Source organism: Euprymna scolopes, chromosome 28 (genome assembly GCF_053919585.1).
Source record: "Euprymna scolopes isolate OS-2025 chromosome 28, ASM5391958v1, whole genome shotgun sequence".
NCBI lineage: Eukaryota > Metazoa > Mollusca > Cephalopoda > Sepiida > Sepiolidae > Euprymna > Euprymna scolopes.
In genome coordinates, this window is record NC_136509.1 from 98,399,798 (window position 1) to 98,416,668 (window position 16,871).

Sequence of the window (16,871 nt, forward strand, 5' to 3'; positions counted from 1 at the left end):
TTACTTGGGGCCATGTTCTAACTCCCATTAATTCAATCAGAGATCTCAATTAACTCATTCTTCTCTTGTGTAAAGTAGTTAAACCTCAAAATTCCAACCTATGATTTCTTTTTATTGCAGGTGTGGGCAAGTTCTTTCATTCCAAATGAGCCAGCCATGAAAGACAAAACCCAGAAAAATTACTTCAAAGAACATGGCTCACCGATGCTGGTTGACTATGTAAAACGAGAACTTGAAAAGAAGGTGGGTAGCAGTAATTTGGATCATTTGGACTAGTGTTCTCATTATCCATAAGAATCCGTGGTGTAGTGGATAAAGCACATGGTAAAATTACACTCACCTCAAGGTTGAAGGTTCAATCCTCAGTGCAGGCGACACTCGAAATACAATTACGAATTACTTAGAACTTCTATTCAGTCATGGCTGACAGAACAAGAACATGCTACCTCTATGAACTAAATAAACGGTTCTGTTCGAAATTCCTTGCAGATTCCCATGTTTGACAGAAAGACACCAGAGTTAGACAAGCTAGACCTGAAGAAGCTCAAAGCTTACATCAACCGAAACATTTACAATGAGAATAGTAGTCCAAATAATCCAACGTTTTGGTCGACATAATCTCAGAACTACTTAACTGTTGAACTCTGGAATGTTTCTGTCAAACTCTGGGAATCTGGACAGAAATTTGAACGAAACCCTTTATTTACTTCACGGGGGTAGCATGCTCTCGTTCCGTCAGCCATGATTGGATAGACGTCCTCAATAATTCACAATTGTATTTTTCAACCTTCAAGAGAATATCACTTTTACAACTGATTTTTCCAAGTACTCTAACCATTGCGCCATAGGACCAAGTTTGACAAGATACAGCTGAAGAAGGTTGCAGGTTACATCGACCGAAACATGAAAATGACACTCAAAATGAGAACAGTAGTCTGAAGAATCCAATGCCTGCATTATTTGTTTTATTCGCATCACTGTTTTCATTTTGAATATTGTTTTCAACACGTTTGGGTCGATGTGCAACCTCCAACTTTCTTCTGATGCATTGTGCCTAATTTGATGCAACATATTAAGGTGTTCAGTATCAATAAATGCTAAGTGACAATCTTCAGTATGTTGAAGGTTCAATCCCCACAATGAGCAGCTAAAATAAAATAAATGTTACTTAAAACTTCTAACTGAACAAGAACATGGATTAAATAAAGGGTTCGATTTGAACATTCATACAGATTTTTAAGTTTGGCTGGACGCACTTGAAGAAGGTTAGGTGTTACATCTGCTGAAACAATGCGAGAATTAATTGGAAAAATGGTTGGATCACTCCACTGCTCCAGTATATATCTCACTGCCAATGCAATCCTTTATCTGCATAAGAGCCAGGTATGCTCTAAAATGGAATACTGTTGCCACATCTGGGTAGGAGCTGCTCGGAGCGCCCTATCCAGCTTTGATAGAGTTCAAAACTGGCTTTGAAGCCTCTTTCCCATAGAAGAGACGTTGTGAACCTGTTTCTGCTCTATCATTATTTTCATGGCAAGTGCTTGTCTGAGTTCCAAACTATGGTCACCCTTGTCAAACTTTCACAAAAAAAAACACTCTACTAGCTACAACCACTATAAACGATTTTCCCCGCTCTCTATATGTGCGTAAATCTAAACGCAGATTCCATGAACAAAGCTTCTTTTCCAGAACTGCCTTCCTGTGGAACACTGTTCTGCTGTGTTGCTTTCCGGTGTAATACAACATGGTAGCCTTCAAATCCAATGTAAACAAATTCTTGTTGAGCTGTCCCCATAAATAATCAAATTCTACCCAATTTACACCATTAATGATAACTACACTATCACCTTCTTACATTCATTAACCCTTATTCTTGAGTGGCCTTCGGGCCTTGATAAGTGGTGACTCCCAAGTAAAAAAAAATTTTTTAAATTACATGCAGCAGGATAAGGTCAGTTGTCAAAAGAAACCAAAATTTCTCTTTTACAAAAAAATAGATGACCACATCATGATATTTCATCTCTCGTCATTGGAATAGTTCTTCATTACAACCATTTTTTTTGTTCAATTTATAGGAAAGAATTATTCTGTCCAATGATCATTGGGTATGGTTGGTGCCATATTGGGCAGTTTGGCCATATGAGACGATGCTGCTGCCGAAAAGGCATGTCTTACGATTACAAGATCTCAAAGATGAAGAAAAAAACAGTAAGTACAATTCGCTTCTGTTGCTCAAATTTTCAGGATATTTTTCTTGGGATTTTCCAAATGTTCCAATATGTATACATTATAATTTCTAGAACTTTCCAGAGTATTTTCCAATATATTCCATATAAATTCCTGGGCTTGGAAAAATTTTCTTTGGTATTTTTTCATATATTCCAGGATTTATATAATAAATTCCAGAACTTTCTAGGGTATTCTATATATTCCAGGATTTATAATATAAATTTCAGAACTTTGCATTTTTTTTTCTGGGTATTTTTCAATATATTGTACGATTTCTATCATATTAATTACAAAACTTTCTAGAATTTTCTATGATATTTTCTTGATATATTTTAAGTTTATACAATATAAATTCCTGAACATTCTAGAATTTTCCAGGGTACTTTTTCATATATTCTAAGATTTATAAAATACAAATTCTAGAATTTTCTAGTGTATTCTTCTATATATTGTAGGATTTATCTTTTCTTATATATAAAAGACGTATGTATGAGTTTTTTCCCTAATTTCCCAAAGTATTTTGCCATATAAGGTATTTTTAGAAGGCAGGAATGTACAGTCATTGTGAGAAGATAAATAAATGAATGATAAATCATTCAATATTTTTTAAAACTTTTTATTCATTTATTTTTTTTTTTTTATATATATATATTCATTTATCTACCTGAATTTTAACTGTGGGTGATACTTAATACCAAAGTTCTTTTCGGGTAATAACCCATCGTCAGTGGAGAAATAAATCCTCTCTCTAGGATGTAAATTGCAAAATGGCTGTTTTATTTAGATTTAAATCCAAACGTTCAAAGATTAATTAAAAAGATTAATTAAAAATTAATACCATTAAACGTTCAGGGGAAATCTTTTTTTTCTTCTTTCTTTTTTTTTTATTTATTATAATTTATACTTGTATATAGATTTTAAGATCAAGGGACGTAATTAAAATTCTGTTTAATATGGTTATAACTGGTGTTGTTTTTGCAATTTTTTTTTTTTTTTTAATCCAAACGGTCAAAGTTTAATTCATTCAGTTATGTTCAGGGAAGGTAGTTCATTTTTACTTGTCTACAGATTTTCTGATCCAGGGGAAGTAATTCATATTCTATTATATGCTTATAAACTGTCATTGTTTAAATTATTATTTTTTTGCAAGATTTTAATTCAAATTCCAGAACTTTCTACGGTTTTTCTTCCACAAATTCTATAATTTTCACCATATAAATTTCAGAATTTTCTAGAATTTTGTAAAGTATTTTGCCATATATTTCAGGATTTATACAATATAATGTTTAGAACTTTCCAGAATTTTGCAGGGAATTTATATATATATATACACTTGTGCCCGATATTATTCATACCCCCCTTGAAAATTGAGTTTATTAGGTGTAACTTTTGTAAGAATTTATTGTTTACGTCCATATTGATACATATTCTTAATAAACCTCTTCTGATCATTTTCGTCATTTTAAAATCTCGGGATACTTGTAATAAAAGAAATATACAGCTATTTATAAAATCTGCAATGTTCAAAAATAATCATACCCCCTTATTTTTTCAGTATTAATCGAGTTTCTGACTGTTTGTTTTCTGTTTGATTCTTATTTTGAATGCTTTTATACAACCTTTGATTAATTTCATTTCGTTTTTTGCATTTTTCAGAAATTAAAATGATATCAACTGAAAACCAATAAAAGAATAAAAATTATTAGAATGGGGAAGAAAAAAGACCTTAGCAATGATCTTAGGACTAAAATTGTGAATTCACATAAGGATGGTTTAGGTTACAAGTCAATTTTCAAGAAATTTGAGGTCCCTACAGCAACAGTACAGAGCATCATCAAAAAATTCCAGAGCCACCACACAACAAACAACTCGATTGGTAGAGGAAGGAAAAGGAAACTGTCTGCTAGAGCCACCAGGAATATTGTAAGAAGTGTTAATGCAAATCCAACCACCACTAATAAGGACATTTTAGAAAATCTGGAGTCTTCTGGCATAAAAATATCAAGGCAAACATTGCAAAGGACTCTGCATGAAAATGGTCTGAAAGGAAGAAGACCAGGAAGGACTCCATTGCACACCGGAAAACACCTTGCAGCACGTCTAAAGTTTGCTAGGACCCATGTGAATTCTCCAGAGTCCGTTTTCTCAAGTATTTTGTGGACTGACGAAACAAAAATTGAATTGTTTGGCCATATGGATGCTTCTTACGTTTGAAGGAAGAAAGGAGAAGCTTACAACCCAAAGAACACCATACCCACGGTGAAACATGGTGGTGGTAGCCTAATGTTTTGGGGCTCCTTTTCGGCTAGTGGTCCAGGTAGTTTGGTCAAGATAGATGGAACCATGAAGAAGGAGCAATATTTGGAGATACTCAAGAAAAACATTAGACAGGATGCGGAGAAGCTCCATTTAGGACCAAACTGGGTCCTTCAACAGGATAATGATCCAAAACATACTGCCAAAATAGTCAAGAAATGGTTTGAGGATAATCAAATTAATGTTTTGGAATAGCCTAGCCAGAGTCCCGACCTGAACCCTATCGAAAACCTCTGGCACATATTGAAAACTGAGGTTAAAAAGCGGAAACCTAGAAATTTGAGGGATTTGGAGAACTACTGCATTGAAGAATGGTCAAAAATCAGTGTTGATGCTTGTAAAAACCTTGTTGATAAATATCCCAAACGGTTACAGGCAGTTATTAAGAATAAAGGGCATGCTATTGACTATTAGTAAGAGAGGTATGAATAATTTTGAACTAGTGCCATTATTGTTTTTCTTTGTATAATGTTTCAAACTTGCATAATTTATTTATTTGTTGAGTTTAAATTAAATGCTTATGCTTGATTTATTGTTTGAAATCCCTTTAATATTGTCTACCTTCTGGTTTGAGCAATATTCTTATAGAAATCTCAAAGATCCGAGGGGTATGAATAATATCGGGCACAAGTGTATATATATATATATATATATATATACCAGGATTTATATCATATAAATTTCAGAACTTTCTAGGGTTTTCCAGGGCATTTTTGCATATATTCTACAGTTTTTACCATACAAATTCCAGAATTTTTCAGGGTATTTTCCCAATGTATTCTAGGATTTCTACCTTATAAATTCCAGAACTTTTGAAGGTATTTTTCCATAAATTCTAGAATTTACTAGTGTATTCTTCCATATATTGTAGGATTTATCTCAACTTATATATAAACTAGCAAAGATATCTGTGCTTTTGCGCTTGAGTACCTGTGAAGCGGATATCCTTGCAGTAAGTGGATGTTGTAAGAGCAATTATTTCTAAAGGTGTTTAAAATTTTATGACTTCCTCCTGAAGTGACTGAAAATCCAACTATTAACTTTAAAGCAAATAGATTATATCAAAGTTGACACTTATAGTGTTACACATAAAAATTGAAACCATTACAAAAAATCACAATTGTTAACATTTGTTTAATTGGTTGAGGAGATGGGGGTAGAGGAGTGTGATCTGATACAAATTCACAAAAAAGTTGGCGGCGCCATGGTGGTGACCCACAGGATGGTGACAAACTCCAACTTGGTGTGTACTACCATTTCTAGGTGAGGGAGTTTCTGAAGAGCCACACATAATATGACCTTGACCTTTGTCCCTAACCTTGAAAAATGTGTGCAGCATTCCTAGGTGGGGGACCATCATCATCCCAGGTTTGGTCATGATCGGTCCAGTGGTGTGGGTTGTAGAAGATTGTACACAGACACATTCAAACACTCCTATTTTATTTATATAGAAGACACATTTGAGTGTGACTTGTTCAATCCCAGGCAACGCCAGATTTCCCTACTAGTACCATATAAATTCCAGAACTTTTCAGAGTATTTTTCCATAGATTTCAGGATTTATACAATATAAATGTTCAGAACTTTCTAGAATTTTTAAGGTTATTTTACTATATATTCCAGTGTTTATGTCTTATAAATTCCAGAACTTTCCAGCGTATTCTATAGTATTTTTTGATATGTTCTAGGATTCATAGCATATAAATTCCAGAACTTTCTAGCGTATTCTATGATATATTCTAGGATTTATCTCTACTTATATATAAAAGGCACTTTGTGTGTTAGTTTGCTCTCTATGGACTCAGAAATGGCTGGGTTAAATTTTTTGGAAAGTTTACACAAATGTATTCTGTGTCTCTGGCAATGTTCTTAAATAGGTTTTGTATTATATGCCTTAAAAAATCAATCAAATATTGGATTAAAAAATATATATATATATATTGTAGACAAAGTCACCGCAAGCAATCAATCTATTTGATTGAAAAATACGTAATTTCACTGATTTTTTTTAACAGTAAAAATATTGAAAGTGTGGAACATTCATAGATTCTAATTTAATCCTGAGTAACGTTGCGTCTACCTATTAGCACCATATAAGTTCAAGAACTTTCCAGAATTTTCCAGAGTACTTTTCTATATACTTCAGGATTTATATGATATAAATTTTAGAACCTTCCAGAATTTGTCAGAGTATTTTCCATGTATTCCAAGCCTTTTATCATATAAATTGCAGAACTTTCAAGAAATTTCTATGATATTCTTCCATGAATTCTACAATTTACAACATATAAATTCCAGAACTTTCCTGTATTTTCCAGAGTATTTTGCCATTATTTCATGATTTATACAATATAATATTTAGAACTTTCTAGATTTTTCCAGAGAAATTTTTTTATATATACATACCAGGATTTATCTATAAATATAAAAGCGAAAATGTATGTATGTATGTATGTGTGTTCACTTTTTCTGTATGTTTACAAAAGGCTTTTTTCAGAGAAGCGGTGGGTCGGTTCACAACTTTTTAAAACTTTTTATATCACATATAAATCGTAATATCTCAGAGTTAACAACGAAGCTCGCCTGTCTATTTAATTTGCTCGATTTTGGGAAGATAAATATTCAACATTTGTCGCTCAACGCATGTGGGTTATCTTTTTCCTATAACATCTTGGGAAAATAAAAATCCCGCTGTCAAACGTGACCTCATTAAAACGGGCACCTGCCAAATCCAAGTAATTAAATAAATTCAAACATGTTTCCGTTAGCATATCGCGGTGGGGCAATGGTTAACGTCGCACTTTTTTTTTTTTTTTCACACTTTAATTTACAACTTTGATCAACGGTTCGGGTTCGATCCTTATACTTACATTTTTTTTTTTTTAACCCCACCCCCACCCCCGGAGTTTCCACACACACCTCCAAACACCTGGGCAACGCCGGGTACCCCTCGCTAATATTATATAAATTCCAGAACTTTTTAGAATTTTCCAAAGTAACTTTTCTATATTTTCTAGAATTTATACCATGCAATTTCTAGAATTTCTTCCATATACATATTCTAGGATTTATAACATAAATTTTAGAACTTTCAATAATTTTCCTGGATATTTTTACATATATTATAGGAATCATACCATATTAATTACAAAATTTTCCATATATTCCAGCATTTTCTAGTACATTCTTACATATATTTTGGGATTTATCTTTTCTTATATATAAAAGACACATTGTGTGTGTGTGTGTGTGTGTGTGTGTGTGTGTGTGTGTGTGTGTGTGAATTTGTTCCCTACCAACTCCAAAATGGCTAGTCTGCTTTTCTTGAAATTTCACATAAATGTTCTTTGTGTCTAGCTGTGTTCTTAGATAGGTTTTGTATTGGAATGTCTCCAAAATATATCAAAATTCGATAATCCAAAAAATCTGGTGAAAGAAGGAATAATCTAATTTTGATTAAAGTTAACACTCTTATACAGCCTAACATTACAAGTGAATTTTAAAATTTTATCACTGCACAAGCAGAAGGGCTCAGTAAAATCAGCAGTATGGTCTTTTCATAAGGTAGAAGCACATTCTAAATGAATTTTTCTGTTTGGAGCATAATTGAACCATGATACTTGACTTTTGCATATTTAACTATAATTCAAGACATTATATAAGAATAATTTTATAAATTGTAGGTTTTCTACAGTGCAGTGTAGATTACAATGTATTATGGAGTAAGTCACTGCTGGAATGCATGCAAAGCTTCTTCACAGTGCACCGTGGTGGGTCCCTGACTAGAGCAAGCAATCAATCAATTTGATCAAAAAAGGGGGCAATTTCACTGATATTGATAATAACCGTTTAGAGTTGTTGTTGTTGGACGTTCATTGATTCTAATTCAATCCCAGACAATGTCAGATCTCCCTACTAGTACCATATAAATTCCAGAACTTTCTAAGATATTTGTCCATAGATTTCAGGAATTATACAATATAAATTTTAAGAACTTTCCAGGTTATTTTATTATATTCCAGTATTTATACATTATAAATTCCAGAACTTTCCAGAATATTTTTTGATATGTTCTAGGATTCATATCCTAAATTCCAGAACTTTCCAGAATATTTTTTGATATGTTCTAGGATTCATATCCTAAATTCCAGAACTTTCCAGAATATTTTTTGATATGTTCTAGGATTCATATCCTAAATTCCAGAACTTTCCAGAATATTTTTTGATATGTTCTAGGATTCATATCCTAAATTCCAGAACTTTCCAGAATATTTTTTGATCTATTCTAGGATTCATATCACCAATTCCAGAACTTTCCAGAATATTTTTTGATCTGTTCTAGGATTCATATCATAAATTCCAGAACTTTCAAGAATATTTTTTGATCTATTCTAGGATTCATATCATAAATTCCAGAACTTTCTAGAATATTTTTTGATATGTTCTAGGATTCATATCCTAAATTCCAGAACTTTCGAGAATATTTTTTGATATGTTCTAGGATTCATATCCTAAATTCCAGAACTTTCCAGAATATTCTAGAATATTTTTTGATATGTTCTAGAATTCATATCATAAATTCCAGAACTTTCCAGAATATTTTTTTATATGTTCTAGGATTCATATCATAAATTCCAGAACTTTCTAGCATGTTTTCTGATATAATTTAGGATTATCTCTACTTATATATAAAAGGCCTTTTGTGTGTTTGTTTTCTATGGACTCAGAAACAGCTGGGTTGAGTTTTTATTTTTTTTCACACAAGTTATTGTGTACTAAGTCACTGCAGGCAATCCATGGATTTGATTGTAAAATAGGTAATTTCAATTTGATTGTAAAATAGGTAATTTCAATTTGATTGTAAAATAGGTAATTTCAATTTGATTGTAAAATAGGTAATTTCAATTTGATTGTAAAATAGGTAATTTCAATTTGATTGTAAAATAGGTAATTTCAATTTGATTGTAAAATAGGTAATTTCAATGATTTTAATAACAATAAATACGGCATAATCAGGTTGGCACACTGGTTCCCACTGGATCACCGAAGATAAGCAACATTGAGCCTGGTCAGTACTAAATGGGTGACCATTTGGGACTTCCAAGGCTGTATGTGCTCTCCGCTTATCACAGCATTGTTTCCAGTCGTCCTGGTCTTCTCCTTGCCACTGGACCCAAACAGTGCCAATTCAGGAGAGGTGTGGTTAGGGATTACTCAACCCTTGCCTCACAATTACATGCGCAAATGCCCTTACAGGGGTATCCTTTGTCTTTTGAGACTGAATGGAGGCATCGATCGATCGATCGAATAACAATAAAAGTATCGAAAGAGTGGAACATAAGTTGCTACTAATTTAATCCTGCACAACGTCAGGTCTGCCTGTTAGCACCATATAGATTATAGAGCTTTCCAGAATTTTCCAGGGTACTTCTCTATATATTTCAGTATTTATATCATACTAGCCTGGGTACCCGTACTTGCAAAGCGTGTGTTGAGCAAAAAAAAAAAAAAAAAAAATTGTTATATTGTTCATAGTTATTATCGCCTTTAATAAGGATTGAACCTTTAACCTCTTGAAGATCAGAACGTAGAACTGATTGTTGATGAATATAAATAGAATAAATAATAACAAAAATATATGTATGTTTTATTATGGGTCTCTAAAAGGGTTCTGTTGTGTAATGTGTATGAATATGTTAAAAAACGACGTACACATTGAATAGTGGGGTTTTATATTTTATCTCTATATTCGTGTATGTGTAAATGTGTGTATGTATATATGTTGTATCATTTAGTTGATCGTCTAGTGTGTATATTTTAACATTTATGCAAGTTATAGCAGGAAATGATTGACATGGACGTATCGAAACAGTTGTAGACAAACAGTTTCTTTTCAACAGATGTAAATAACACAACAAATACCTGAATTATTTACGAACATTTATTTTCATGATCTGGCCGGCATTTTCAGAGATTATACGTTTTAACACCTTGGCTGCCTGAAATTACGCCACTTCCCGCATCATGGAGACAAACTCTTGAGTCGTCCGTTCCCGCTGATGTCCAGCTAACGACTGCCCAGAATTTTCCCAAATCTACATTCCATCACGTGTTATTACGTGTCTCAGACCAACAGCTGATGTAACCCCAATCTAGTTATTTGTTTATGCAAACCAAAAATCATGTTTACATCTATTTTCACATTCCTTTTGTGATATTATATGTCAATCATTTTTTCACAATCTAATTGTTTCTTTTTCTAATCATAATAATCGAGCCAGCAACCCGCCGTCACTCGAATCAACTAGTAATAATTTATAATAATAATGTTTTGACCCTTGGCCCTGCTTGCCACAGTTAACACAGATACTACACTATGATCACAGCCCAAAGGGTCACAACATTACATATATTAAAGCAAAGAGATATTTTGCTTGAAACATTGCTTATAAACAAATATGTAAGTGGTTAAAATTAGTAGATAAAATTTTTCAAAAGCCACTTGAAGGTGCAAATATTTTATTCAATGAGGAAAAAAAAGGGGAAAAATCATTCGATATTTTTTCATTTTTATTTGCAAAAATATTGCAAAAATATTGCAAAAATATTGCAAATATATTGCAAAAATATTGCAAATATATTGCAAAAATAGTGCAAAAATATTGCATATTAGTGTTGGGATGATTAATCGGAATCGGGAATCTAAAAAATATAAACTTTTTGGAATCAGAAAAATTTGTGCCTATTTTCTGATGCCATAAACGATTCCTTTAATATTGGTTTTTATTTGATTTTGTTTTAAATAAAAATTTTCTGCTGCTGCTAGTAACGATAAATTAATAAATATTTATTGATTTAAACTTCCAGTAAAATTAAAATCTATAGATCAACCCCTTACAAGTGTTTTTTTTTTACGTTTGAGAAAATATATGTACATTTAAGTGGTGTTATAGTAATCAGGACAAAATAACTATTTTATAGTTAAATGTTTAGAAATTTATAAAGAATCGGGAATTTAGTACGGAATCAATAATTGTATTGGAATCAGGAAAAATGTTAGAATAGTCCCATCACTAATATATATATATATATATATATATAAAAAGCTGAACTTCTGTGTGTGTCTGGTCACGAATAGGCTCCTATATGGTTGACTATTATAGAAAACTGATCGCATATAATGATAGAAGATGTATTGAGACACAGGAATGGGTATGTTTGATCTGGCATAATGATGATTCATTAAAATTGTGGGGTTTGCATACGTGCCTGGTCCACAAAGTATGGAAATAAAAAATTAAAAAAAAAAAAACTTTTACAAGTGTTTTTGATATAGATGTACATAATAATGCTTTAATAAGTATTTTTAACTTAAATAGGGATGGTATAATAAAATTGTGGGGTCTGCGTTCGCGCCTGACCTCCATAGAATGGAAATAGCCACAAACTTTAATAAAGACTTTTCATATCTATTTGCATAAGTATACTTTGATAATTATGTTTCAGTTTGTAGAAATATGGTATAATAAAATTATGGGGTGTTCGTTCGCACATGACCTCCATAGAATGGAAATATGTCACAAACTTTAACAAGGTTTTTTAATATAGATCCACAGAATATTGTGATAAGTGTTTCAGTGTGAACAGGTATGGTATAATAAATTATGAGGTTTATCTATTTTATTTTTACTTTCATCATATTTTGCTTTGGTTTTGATACCCCCAAATTCGAAGCTATCTCTTTACAACCGTTCCTTTTCATAACCTATCATACTTTAATAAATCAGAGTCCATTTTCTGTAGGCTGTTTTTGAACCCAGTCAACGACGGGTACTTTTGCTAGTATATACAGGGTGTCCAAAAAGTCTGGTTACATTATGTAGCCAGACTGTGGAAGCATCCTCTAGATTATGTAGCCAGACTTTGTGGACACCCTGTATATATATATATATATATTTGTATCTATGAGAACAATGTGTCAAAAATGGCGTGGAAATCATTGTATTTTTTATCAAAGTCAAATGCCAAGGTTTTATTGCCAACTGCCTCCCCACGTTTTTGAATAATCTGGTCTTTCTCTGTCAAGAAAAAATAAACAAAGAAAATACAAGACTATGCTGCATCTGAATCATCGTGGATATGGCAATCCCACAGATTGACAGCAATCCAACAAAGTCTGGTATTATCGTGAGATACTGCTGGGGCTCTCTGGGCTCGTTGTAATGATGTTTCCAGCCCCAAAACCATGCCTGAATCCAGAGTCATTGTGTAATCATTTGTATTAAAGTTGTCCACTATTATTTTCCAGGTCTTTCTATCATTATGAAGCAACTCCTGACCAAATACGACAACTTATTCCAAACGTCGTTCCCATATTCAATGGGATGGCACGGTAAGGATTATATATATATTTTTTTCCACAGATTTGTGTGCCACCAAACCCGGTTGAAGATATCATATTCCAGAACTCCTGTAAATTGATCAATAGTTTGTTTTTTTTTAACTAAGAAAATTGCTATACATATTTACAAAACTTACTACCTAGCTCTACTAACATATCGAGCACTGTCGAAGTAAATACTGAAAATAGATAGAGAATTGACTCTATAATAATATATACAAAATCTGGAGAAATTAAAATATCATATTTAAGCATATTTTACGCAAAATTCTTTCTGATATTTGAAACTATATTGATTTGTCCAATATCAGTAAAAATTAAAATAAAATGTTCGAACCCCCTCCACTATCAGACCACCACCACCTTTCTCTTATATAGCATCATCCATTCTAATCTTATAAGTCTGTTTTTGGCATTATTTTAATTTTATTTCTTATCCGTTCTTTATATTCAAAGGGACCTTATCATTATCATATGACATTTCCTCCCGTCCGGTCGGTTGTCTCCACTAGAAAGGGGGTTGGCACTTTTGGATCACGGCTCCTTCTTCTCATATGGGTGACACCAGCGGGTGCTTACTTCCCCATGTTGTCTTCGATCCAAGTCGACATGCGCTGAAAAGGAAGTCGAGTATTCTCCAGCAAGTCACTCCAACCAGACTTGTGACGTCATAAGAAAAAAAAGACAACTTGTTATAAGTAAAAAGTCTAAGTTCATTATAAAAAGTCTAAGTTCATTATAAAAGCAAAAATAAAACACTAATTACTTGTTACACGAATGTATAACAGTTCAGTGTCGGAACAATGAGAGCGTCTGATTTTCTAAGTTCGTTCTCGTCGTCGTGGTAGGAGTTGGGCGCGGCTCACTTCTTCTGTCAATACGAGATCCGACACGTTCAACCTCAGCAACAGAAAAGGTAAGATCCTCGACTTCACAACTTGCCGTGTTTATGTACCAATTTTTCCAGTGGCGGTTAGAAATTGATTTTTCTATTCATACGTATCAAGTGTTTGAATCAGTCAATGTCGCCCGACTTTTGATACCATATTCCTACACATCAATGTCGACCCGTTCAACTTCCTTTATCGTTCCCTCCATCCTATTTTTAGCGATGAGTTTCTATTTAAAACTTTGACCTTTTTTTTCTGTTTATCACTTTCAGAAAAAATGTAATTTAAAGCTCTCTTATTAATTCTAAAACTCGCTAACCAGGTTCAATTTCTCATGCCGCATTTCTTCACAGTGTTGCAATCATTAGTATTATTATTTTATTATCATTATTATAGTTATTACTGTTATTATTACTACTCCTTATATTTATTAATAATATTATTATTATTATGACGATTGCTATAATTATTACTAGCAGCGAGAGGGGAGGGTGCGGCTTTGCCCGGTTGTAAAATATGCTTAAATATGATATTTTCATTTGTCCAGATTTCGTATATATTATTACAGAGTTGTGATTTCAAAAGTAGAATAAAAAAAAGTATTTGGGTACCATCAGCTAGAATCGAAACCAAAACTCTAGCATTGAAAGCTGGTGATGCTACCACTGTACCAACGTAAGAAGCTTATTAACTGATTTAAAATTAAAAACAAACTAAGATGAATGTACAAAATGCATAATGATTTCTTTTTTTCAATTTTGACCCATTTTTGACCCCTTAAAACTATTTTAACCAGCTAAAGACCCAGAAAAAAACGGTCCGTAAAAAATCCAATCATTTGAGGCTTTTAGCACCGCTTTGCGACTTTTAGTTTCGGAGAAGATAGAGTTTGAAAATATGAAGACAGACATATAGCCTTTTATATATTATATAAATATAGCTATAATTTATTCCTTTAATTCATTCAGTGTGTTTATATATATATATATATATATATATATATATATATATATATATATATATATATATACTAGCATGGGTGCCCGGGTGTTTGGAGGTGCAAAAAAAAAAAAGCAGTCAATTTTTTTTTTATTTGACCCCTATTATGACCCCTTAAAATTGTTTTGTTTTGGGCTCAAATCAAGTTATTAAGTTAGATCCATGTCCAAGGAACCTATATCTAAAATTTCAAGTGTGTACACCCAACATTGTCGGAGAAGTTTGGTAGAGTTCTCAAAGGTCAAATCGTTTAACTTTGACCCCTTAATCGCCAAATTTCTGGCCAAAAACCGATCACATTGATTTTCCCAAATCTCAGTACCCTGTATATTAAATTTCGAGTCCGTAGACTAAAAATTGATAGATTTATTGCGTAGGGAAATGTACACACACACACACACAGACATGTTCACTTTTATTTATATAATCACATAATTTAGTAGTTTAAATTTTATGATGTTAAATGGTTAAATTTCAAATCTAGAATTTTTATTATATGCAAGACAAAGAATACATTTCAATAAGTATATTTCCTTAATCTATAGGTTTTCGATGTCTACCATCTCCTCAGAGGAAAAAATATTAGCAAATTTTATAAATGGTTTAAACCTAATTTGCTATATACAATAAACATAGAAAATTATAATTAAAAGTTTTTAAAGATCTTAAAACATAGAATAAGGGAAATTATACATTTGTTAAAAATGAAAAGGATATTGAATTTTGTATCCAAATTGTATGGTAAATTCCAAAGTGAAAGTCTTTGGTAGCAGTGAGGTAAAGGGATCCAAACCATATTTTGAATCTTCCACAGCACCAGGTAACAATCCGAAGTAGGCATAATTCTTTGTTTCTCCTTTGTTTAGATAATAAGTCCGCACAAGTGAAAAATTTTAGAATAAGATTTCAATTGGATACATTTTTCACTTGTGTTAATTTAAGAATATAATTATTTATTTCATTTCATTTTGTTTTATCTGTCTCCAAAAACTGTTTTTTTTATTCACAAATTGAAATTAATTTGGAGTGGATTTTAAAACTCATATATTATAATTAAAAAAAAACAAAATTAAGTAAATATATAAAGAATTATATATTTATTAAAAAAACAGCTTCATCGGACTTATATAATAATATATTTACCGGACTCCTCTTTCCACCCTATATAATTCCATCCTAACTAGTTAGTTCTATGATGTTTCTGAATTTTTAAGATGAGAATTGGTTATTTGTATTATTCCGTCCAAATTCCAGAGTTTGATAGAAACATTCTTGAATTCGGCAAGATACACCTGAAGGTTGGAGGTGACATTAACCAAAATGTTGATAAAATTGCACTCAAGATGAGAACAGTCGGGTTTGACGAATCCAAATAATATAAATAGTTAGTTTTAGTCTATTTAAGTAGAACTATGTGGATATATAAAACCCAACAGTAATGAAATATGTGTACTTAGCCTGACGATTTTCTATGGAAATGAAAAGCAGGCATTTATGTGTAATTTAATTACGATAAATATATTTTCATACTTTATATATATATATTGATGTTGGGACGATTAATCGGGAATCGGAAAAATCCAAACTTTTGGCGGTATTGGAAAAATGTGTGCCTATTTTCCGATGCCAAAAACGATTCCTTTAATTATCTTTTATTTGATTTTGCTTGAAGTATAATCTTCCACTGTTGGTAGTGATAGTAAAATAATAAATATTTATTGATTTTAAACTACCAGTAAAAAATAAAATCGATAGATCAGCCCCCCCCCCCAAGAGTGTTTTTTTTTGTTTAAGAAAATATATGCACATTTAACATGTAAATTGGCAGTAATCGGGGAAAAATAGCAATTCTATTAAATATTTAGAGATTTATAAAGAATTGGAATCGGTAATTATATTGCAATCGGGGAAAATATTGGAATCATTCTATCACTAATATATATATATATATATATATATATATATATATATATATATATATATATATATAAAGGAGATTAGAACAATAGTCTAAAGAGCTAAGTGTATTTTAA

The 16,871-nt window shown here is 32.0% G+C and overlaps 2 protein-coding genes across 3 annotated transcripts in view; one reads left to right on the top strand and one right to left on the bottom strand.

The window, feature by feature from the left end:
- The window catches only part of LOC145249751 (galactose-1-phosphate uridylyltransferase-like), a 74,675-nt gene that overhangs the window by 34,482 nt on the left and 23,322 nt on the right, over nt 1–16,871 (top strand). For both annotated transcript variants that reach the window (XM_080111666.1, XM_080111665.1), the window contains exons 6-8: nt 121–243; nt 2,079–2,211; nt 12,857–12,940. In XM_080111666.1, the coding sequence (XP_079967792.1) occupies nt 121–243; nt 2,079–2,211; nt 12,857–12,940 (340 nt within the window). The remainder of the gene's footprint in view (nt 1–120; nt 244–2,078; nt 2,212–12,856; nt 12,941–16,871) is intronic.
- LOC145249752 (survival motor neuron protein-like) overlaps nt 1–16,871 on the bottom strand; it is a 75,188-nt gene that overhangs the window by 4,640 nt on the left and 53,677 nt on the right. The gene's annotated exons all lie outside the window — the stretch shown is intronic.